Source organism: Mixophyes fleayi, chromosome 8 (genome assembly GCF_038048845.1).
Source record: "Mixophyes fleayi isolate aMixFle1 chromosome 8, aMixFle1.hap1, whole genome shotgun sequence".
In the NCBI taxonomy this organism is placed as follows: Eukaryota; Metazoa; Chordata; class Amphibia; order Anura; family Limnodynastidae; genus Mixophyes; species Mixophyes fleayi.
In genome coordinates, this window is record NC_134409.1 from 37,177,219 (window position 1) to 37,186,285 (window position 9,067).

The 9,067-nt window shown below is 42.3% G+C and overlaps 2 protein-coding genes across 6 annotated transcripts in view; one reads left to right on the forward strand and one right to left on the reverse strand.

The window, feature by feature from the left end:
- Positions 1–472, reverse strand: part of MTF2 (metal response element binding transcription factor 2) — a 27,638-nt gene extending 27,166 nt beyond the window's left edge. The window contains exon 1 of the mRNA XM_075182361.1: positions 243–472. Coding sequence (XP_075038462.1) covers positions 243–247 — 5 coding nt within the window. The 5' untranslated portion in view covers positions 248–472. The remainder of the gene's footprint in view (positions 1–242) is intronic.
- On the forward strand, positions 434–8,679 carry LOC142099176 (uncharacterized). 5 transcript variants are annotated; one of them, XM_075182364.1, is made up of 4 exons: positions 434–574; positions 6,046–6,281; positions 7,244–7,452; positions 7,858–8,679. In XM_075182364.1, exons 2-4 carry the CDS (start codon positions 6,052–6,054, stop codon positions 8,643–8,645), a joined length of 1,227 nt encoding a protein of 408 aa, XP_075038465.1. In that variant the 5' UTR covers positions 434–574; positions 6,046–6,051; the 3' UTR covers positions 8,646–8,679. The 5 variants fall into 5 exon arrangements, with proteins under 5 accessions (XP_075038465.1, XP_075038464.1, XP_075038467.1 ...); XM_075182363.1 differs by lacking the exon at positions 434–574 and adding an exon at positions 600–758; XM_075182362.1 differs by lacking the exon at positions 434–574 and adding an exon at positions 602–745.
- Positions 8,680–9,067: the final 388 nt, after the last annotated feature.

Genomic DNA, 9,067 nt, shown 5'->3' on the forward strand with positions numbered 1-9,067 from the left:
GATCTGATAGCACTGGGAACTTAGCTTGCAGGTGTAAAACGAAATACTGGGCTGCAGAGCTTGCACTCCAATTCATTAGCTCACAAAGTGTTGCTCTTTGTGCCCATGCTCATTATTATTCTATTGACAGCGCTGTGGGCAGGCATGACTGCAGTGCGCCAGGACACACTGCACAGATAAGCAGGGACGGGACGCTCCGGCCAGCAGTGGCCCCGGTAGGTCGCTCTCCTCGGCCCACTTACCTCATTCGGTCACTTCAGTGGTGCGGAGCGCTCCCCACAGCCAAATCACAAGTCAGCGCTGCCAAACGTTAGACAGTCGGTCTTACGCCAGGGGCTCCCTCTGTGACGAGGGGAGAGACGGCTCCTAACGACGGCTCCGGTTTACATAAACACAGCAAACGGCCCGGTTCGGTTACAGACCTTCGCCATTTTGGTTTCCCGCGGAGCGCGCAATGCATTGTGGGGACAAATACAAACAGCCTTCACCAACCGCCATACATCTCCATAGAGGGAGCTGCTGGGCGTGGATCACGTGGGGAGGATGTGACGCCGAGTCAGCCATCTTTGAATAGGTAATCCTGTAGCCCGAACATAGCAATGTTTAATAAACATTATTCTCAAGTCCCGACTGTCTGCGGTCAGAGGGGTGTGGTCTGGTGGAGAAATGGGAGTTATTTCGCCCTAACTGACCTCGGTTTGGGAGGATAAGGGGTGTGACATAATGGGCATGAATGTTCGAATCGGTAATATTGGCGAGTATGTGTTTTTCTATAATTGTTCATGGTTGCCAACTAATTGCTAACGGCAGAGAATACCATTTTTTTTAAACAAATTATTACTAGAAATTTTGTCTTTTGAAAGTACTTTTTCTTTGTGTACTGCCTTACAAAATGTAAAAAATGATAGTATGGAGAGTGTATATTGGAATAGATTATATAGAGTATGATTGTGTGTAACCATGATAAATATATACAGTGATATGCAGTAAAATGTGTATAGCAGTAATTGTATTAAACGTAAAAAGTAATTTTCATAATATGATTCACAACTCTGTGTATTTATGCTAAATGCATGCATACATGTTTCTTCAGCAAAACCTGCATCAAGGAAAAAGGGGAACATACTCCAACAAATGCAGAACAAGTGAGTCAGTGACCTGACTCCACTGACTCACAGCAGGACACAGAGAGGTGTTCTCTCGTGCTTTCCTGTATAATATAGATATTCACTAAACATGACCCTATTAGCCCATTAGCTGCCAGCCATTTGCAGAATAAAATTAAGGGTGTATCTGAAATGAGATAATTTCCATGCATATGTAGAAACTTAGGACCTGATTCATGTTTGGTCACAACATACATTTAAAAAAAGAGCACGGTGCATGAGCATAGTTCCAAATGCAAGCGAATCTCAAGATACTGTTAGATTTAAACTTTGATCAAAGTTTGCTTTGGTGTCAAGTATAACTGGAAGCGCTTCAATCAGCTGCAGAGAATAGACACAGACCAAGTTCTGTATACAAGGAATATTCTCTGTTTATTGATATCAAGATACAAGTCTTTATAGTCTACTGCAGTGGTTCCCAAACTTTCTCAGTTTGAGGCACCCTTAGGATCTCCATAATTTTTTCAAGGCACCCCTAAGCCAAAATATTTTCCAAAAAGTCCCCTGCCTTGCTTACAAATGGCCCTGGCCGAGGCACCCCTTTGAGATTGCTGAGGCACCCCAGGGAGTCACAGCACACAGTTTGGGAACCACTGACCTACTGAATATATGAATCCTACGTCATAAGCATACAATAGCCTATGGGATGTGCTGCGGATTAACTATCTCACGTACTTTTGAAGTGTTTAACTTTCTCCCCCTTCTCAGGACAGATGTGTCAATTATTCTTATCCCAAGGGGGGCTGGAGGTTTATCTCCTGTCTGCCATATCCAAAGTCATGAGCACAGCTCCCACACTACAAGCTGAAAATGAAACTACCTATTGTTCACAAATCTTTCTACATTCTTACAGGAGTTCTCTATGTCAGTTTAACCTCAAGGCCGTGGGCTTACATCTTGCAAAACTGCATTTCAGCAGAAAAATGAATAATCTCTTTTAGCAAATAATATATCTATGCGAGTTACAAAAATGGCTGAACAAAGGCTTTATGAGGCCTTAACAAAAAATCATGTATAACATTTCCCATCTTTTATTCAATTTTCTGCTTACCTCCTCCTATCTATCCTGCCTATCTCCAGAACCACATTCTTATTGACGATCATGCAGGTGCTTATACACATGTATCCTGCTAAAAGGCCACATGTAATAAGCCTGTGATCCTCCATGTCTTAACTTGATTTATGAGGAGATGCAATTGCAGTGAGCATTTATCTAGGAAAAATTCTCTTAATAAGTAGTCAATGAGTCTATAGTAGTTCTGCAAGCATTGCGTGTTTTTCTTTTTGCAAACTGCAGTTCTTTGGCTTTGCTAGTGGGAATAATTCATGATGCTCATCGTCATGTCTTGTTTCAGTGGTAATTTCTGTGATCATCAGAGGTTCAGGATTTTCAGTGGTTCCCATTTTGGAGAGACAAGAGTCAAGTGTCGGTAACTTTTTAATAAGCCATATAATTAGTTTCATTATCACATATATGATAAACAGGGTTGCCAAACCCTTTGCTACTAATGCCAATATTCCCAATATCCAACATGAATCATTACTGACAACTGTGCCAATGAGGTTATGCATCCACACAAAGGCATTTTCAGAGTTTACTCTCCTATGAGTGCAAATTGTTGAGCACTCCTTCCCCTTCTGTTTCTCACAGTGGCATAGGCAATTTGTCATTTATCTGTCTGTTTCACACTGGGTTAGGGAGGCCTTGATCTCTACTTCAGTCACACCTATTCTGGCAAGACATATCAATACCATAGGACAGTCATTTCTATTTATCAGAACAAGACTCCCCTGATTTGAAGACTTTGCAGTGTGATGCGTGAATCCAGGTGTCTTTTTTCTGTACTTCTCTATCATGGGAGTCGTCAACAGGACTTGATAAGGACCCTTGATCTGGGTTCAAGACTTTTCCTAACGTGCTTTCTCACGACCACCCAGTCCCCAGGTTGCAGTCTGTCGGTACCTGTATCAAAATTAGGGTCTGGAATGGAGGAGAACACTTGACCATGTATTTCAGTTAGTTGTTTCTATAATAAAGCAACATAGTTCAACAAATCACCATGTACATGCTGTAGTTGCTGTGTAAAATAACAGCCTGTTCTGTTCGCTGTGCCAAACAGGATCTCATATGGTTTTAAACCTGTGTCTTTCCTAGGAGTGTTTCTTACTGAGTGCAGGGCCATAGGTAAACATGAGATCCATGGCAGACCTGTTTCAGCCATTATTTTCTGCATTTTCAATTTCACAGTACCATTAAGGCGCTCCACACATCCCGAACTTTGGGGTGTGAAGGGCAAATATGATTCCCATATCTTTTAACAGTTCCTGGAATCCTTGCCCCGTAAAGTGTGTCCCTCTGTCACTTTCAATGACCTCTGGTACCCCATATCAAGAGATTACCTCACTCATAATTTTCTTGGCTAATGCTTTAGCATTTGCTTTCCTATACAGCCATGCCTCCAGCCAGTGACTAAAGAAGTCGACACAGACTAGCACATTCTCAAAGCCGAGCTTTCTGGAAGTTGTATAAAGTCTATCTGTATCCTTTGAAAGGGATACTGTATCTGGGGTGTGCCTTTCCATGGAGTTGGGATAGACTTACCCAGGTTATTCTGTGCACAGATTAGGCATCCTGCCACTAACGTCTGTGCTGCTTGGGCAAACCCTGGTGCTATTCATAACCTGCTAGTGAGTCCAACCATAGCACCTTTCCCCAGATGCACTTTCCTGTGTGCTATATTGGCCATAATGGGATAAAGTGCTTTTGGCAGACACAAACGCTGACCTATACACCAATCTCTTTGCACGTCTAGTGCTCCATGTTTTGAACCAAGTCTTTTTCTCATTCTCTGTTGCTTGTCTCTAAATAATTTAGAGTGTGGTTCGGTCAAACTTTGGGTCAGGGGTCACCATGTAAATAGACAGACTCCCCTTTGGGTACTGGGGCTATGGCAGCTTCTCGTGCGGCCTGGTCTACCAGTCTTTTTCCCTTAGCTTCGGGGGTAGTGTCTCTGTGTGTACTTTCACCTTCATCACTGACAGTTTGGAGGGCAGCTGGAATGCGGTGAACAGTGCCCTGGTATGTTCAGCATGTTGACTGGTTTGCTTGCTGAACCCATAAAGTCCCTACTTTTCTATATGGGGCCACAGTCATACACAATTCTAAACGCATACCTTGAATCAGTGTAAATATTTACTCTTCCTGTCCTTCTGCATATATGCTTGCAAGTGTCAGGGCCTTCAGTTCAGCTTCTTGTGCTGACATGTGACTCGGTAGAGTCTGTTGAATCACTATTTTTGTGTGTGTGGTTATAACACACCCTGTATAAGGAACACCATCTATGTAGTAGTGTGAACCATCTACAAAAAGAGTGATGTCTGTATCTGGTAATGGTTTATCTTTAATGTCAGATAAAACCAGAGATTCTTGTCTCATTAGTTCTATACAATCATGTTCAGAAAAAATTTGTGTGTGTGTTTTTTCTTCTTGGTCAAAATGGGATTCCCCCACATCCCTTGGGGAGCCCTGATGTGTCCTCCCATCTTTTGAAACATGCAAAAATAATGTAGCCAGATTCAGCATTGCATCGTTTAAGTGTAACATTACTGGGAGTTAGTAGTGCTTCTTTATAAGGATAGGCTTCAGTAAGGAGCATGTGGAATCCAAGGAAAAGGTTCTTGGGTTCTGCACTGATCACAGTTAGCAGTAGTACTGATGCTTCCTTTTTGTCTCCTAACTATGGATTTCGTGGGGAAGGAAAAAAGGAAAGGGATATATGGTGGACGTACCCAAATCTGTCAAGCTTCTGGGTAGAGGTCAAAGGCTTGAATAATTCAATCCTTCAGGTGGACATTCCCCTGGAGCCTAAATTCTTGCTCCTCCCTGTGGGAGCTCCCTCGGCATCCCATCATCAGAATAAATTAATCAGGCACATTCTCTCAGCAGCTACTTGCCAAATAGCGTCAGATTGGCGTCTGCAATCCCCTCCCTCTATGCAGTTCATAATTAATAGAGTCTGGCAGACTCAACTAATGGAATATATGACCAGTATTATTTGGAACTCCTCGGGGACCCGTGGTTATTCTTTTTTCAGTCGTGTACACCCTTTACATAACTCAGTTCTAATACTTCATTTCTTTCTAGGACTTATCTCTTCTTTTACATTAGATCTAGTCACTTCTTATCCTCCCACCCTTTCTCCTTCTTCTCTCGCTCTTTCCTTCTGTACTCTTCCTCTTCTCTCCTTTTTGTACGAAAACTCCAATCAAATTTGTGGGATGCAGTTGAAGACAGCTCAGGAATCTCACTTGGAGATAGGTGAGTTCTCTGTGCTTCAAACACTGCTGATTACTTGGTGGTAAGAATGGCAACTGACCAATTGGCCTTCATTTATCTGGCCCTCAGAAGGGGGTGTAGGCCCATTACACTTGTTTGTCAAGTGTCTGCGGAGAATGTATCTATAAAGTTACACAACTTTTATTGTGTGGACTTTTAAACTGCTGCTGTTTGGGATAAGCCCTCCTGTCCTCTTTTCTGCTGTTTGGTCATTTTTAAATGAATTTGTTTGCAAAACCTAGCACGAGAATAACAATGCAATAAAGACAAAAATGAGTAGTGTAAGTATTTGCCAAATGATGATTAGGTGACTTGACATAACCCAATTTTTAGGCCAGTTTTCAAAGTGACATGTATATATTTAGAAAGAACCAGCATTTCGATCTTAAGGTGCATGTGCTTGCAAACTAGGTTGGAGTCTGAGGAATGCATTCTTTAGTTAAAGCATGCAATAAAGTCAAATAAGGGGGTGGTGTTGTCAAATTTCCAAACTTTAACATGACTGTTTGATTTGCCAATGAACACACTCCATTTCTGTTCCAGATAAGTATGTCTGACACAGTGCCAAGCTCGGAGCCCACGCCAGGTGTGAGAACCCGCCGGCGCCACAATTTTTCTGACCGTGAAGTAGAAATACTCGTGACCGAAGTGATCAAACATTTTCATTCAGGGGGAAGACGGCTGACTGCAGTTGACAAAGCAAATAAATGGGAGGAGATCACGCGAAAAATGAATGCATACGCTCCCTGTCAGCGTCTCGCGCGCGAAGTGCAGAAACGGTACAATTCAAATGCTTGTTCCAAACCACAATTTCTGTTTGATGACTCCAAACATAGTCCAAGTCTGACAACTGTGAGCTTAACACATATTGTATCTGTGCAAGTCAGGGGTCAGGGAACTTTTTTAACTTTTACCCCAAAATATATTTAGATACGCCAACATTACCCCCTTGATTTGAAAGGAAGGGAATCATATATTATTAATTATTGGCATTCAAAATGTTATTGAATCTATTCAAAATTTCTTTGAAAGCTTCAACTTCAAAACTTCAGGTTTTGGAGAAATGATGTTGCTTCATTTTTGACACGAGAGCATCAATATTGGGGCAATTTGGATACAGTCTTCAGCGTCCAAGCGATTTCTCTGCTTTGCGAACAAGGATTTTCCACTCTAACGAACATAAAAACAAAGGTAAGTTGTTGCAAAAGGCAGCAACTTTTTGACTGCCTCCTCATGTGCAATTTTGAATGCCTTTGCAGCTGTTGACATCCAAAAATAATGACAGATCTGCTTTATTTTCTAATGCAATACGTGCTTCATTATTGCATCGAAGCTCAAGAAGTTGCTCTGCCAACCCTTGAGGCTCTACTGGTACAACAGCAATTTCACATTTAAAGGGGTCTACAATCCAACTGACATCATGTAAATCGGCAGCATTACCCCCAGGAATTTATTTTTTACCCCATTTGGGGTAATTTACCCCTGTTCCCTGACCACTGGTGTAAGTCATTCGTCTTTCAAGGCCTTAGTTAAACTAGAAAGTGGCCATGGTTGCCTCCAAGTGCACTTATACAATTTTAAAAGTAAAGTTTTCCACATTATCCACGCTGGAAAGCCACACACATTTCACTGTGTAGTTGTAGTGTTAGTTTGTGTGTTTATATAAAAAGGACACCATTATGTTGCATGTTTTTGGCTATCAAACCATTTAAGGGCATATTATTATTTCACATTTCCACAGATGGGCAGACTATAAACAGCGCCTGAAAAAAAAAATGGCGTCCGCAAGGAGGCACGCAGAAGAAACTGGAGGGGGGCTTCCCCAGGAGCTACACCTCACAGCACTAGAGGAGCGTGCAAGTGTGGCAATATCCGCGGTGGAACTTGTTGGGGTGGGCCTCATTGATACAGGCTGTGACACACCCCTAACATGGGCACTATCTCCCCTAGGTAAATTCTAAATATTTAATACATCTGTCTGTTAATATTTATGTTGTGTTTGGAAACATGTGGCACTTCTATCAGTATGTGCCATAATGCAACCTGTCCAGTGTTTGTGAACCACATAATAGGGAATGAAATATCTACACTGTTTTTAACATGTGTAAATCTGTTGTTCCTAATCCAAACCTGAATATATATATCGTTAAGATTGTCCAAACCACACGTACTTAATAGACATGGTTGTTATTTGGGACTACCAAATAACGTTTGGGGCTAAATTCCCTGTAGTCATCTTCGTCAAAATGGATACATCACACTTTGTCCGAAATAATATCTTGCCAAAGATTTTTCTTTTAGGTTCCTTAGTTTAGAAGCTAATTTTTGATTTTTTTCTTTTTGCTCTATATACAGAACGTGAGACGGATGAAGGCCCACATGCAGAGAAGGGGGCTGAGGCCATGGCCGAAATAGGGGTGCCTGCCCGTGATGTGGATGCCACTCAGATGGAGGCTTCCCGACTCTTGAGGCTGCAGTCACTTGCGCACATCAGGCAACATTATGAGTCCGTCACCGAAGCACAAGAGACACATTTAACTTCAATTTCAAACACCCTCACCCGTATGGAGCACCAATTTGACAATCAACTCACCACGTTAAATAATACACTATCAAATTTTGGCACCCAAATGTCCTCAGTAAATACCACACTCGCCAGTATTGCCTCCCTTCTGCAACAAATTTATAATGACCACTCTACACGCCCTCCACCATCGGTCACTACTTCACCCATTCCACACTATTCCACAACCGCTTCCTTCTCTCCAACAGACCACCAGCTCCCTCATGAGATTTCTGAACTACCCAACTCTCCGTCTCCTGCCCCTTCTGTGGCTGCCGCCCCGGCCCATGCCCATGACTATGCCCATGACTATCACTCGTACTATCCCCATGACTATCACCCGTACTATCCAGATGACTATCACCCTCGCCATCCTACGTACTATCCCCATCGCGGTCCTCCATACTATCCTCTTGGCTATCCTCCTGGCCCTTCCTCACACCCTCGGTCACAACCTGCAGACCAAGAGAGTTTGGAAGCTTCCTCTGAGCCGTCCACATCACGGGTAACTCGAAACCAGGCCAGACTTGAAGCCACCCAACGGGGGTCACGGCGTGGCTCAAAACGTAAAAAAAAATAATGCTTGTTTTTTTATAAACAATTGTTTAAGTTTTCATTTTGTAGATAGTTATTGTAGACATATTATTAGCCTTTATAGGCAAATTCATACATATTTGCCAGTGTGCGTACATTGTTACCTCAGAACACTGTGTCTATATCCCTTCAAGCAATCAATTAAAACTGTCTTACAATACATTTCAGTTCAAAATGGGTCTGCAAAGTGTTTGCAAACTCTATTCCTATGTCTAATTTTGGCCAAGTTTGGCTGGAGGGAAATAATACACATACCCAAGCATTCACCAACAACAAGACAATACACCAAAACTCCAAGGTACGAGCCATACTTGAGGATACTCCAATAGTTTGAGCCACAGGGACAAGTGTGTAACGTCAGAGTACACTACATTTAAAAGTGAGTATCATGGCTGCTTAATTTACACA

Excerpts from the sequence above, each read along its gene's own strand:
- LOC142099176 (XM_075182362.1), top strand. Across the intron at positions 6,282-7,243 it reads GCGCGCGAAGTGCAGAAACG|ATGGGCAGACTATAAACAGC; the intron begins GTACAATTCAAA and ends ACATTTCCACAG. Across the intron at positions 7,453-7,857 it reads ATGGGCACTATCTCCCCTAG|AACGTGAGACGGATGAAGGC; the intron begins GTAAATTCTAAA and ends CTCTATATACAG.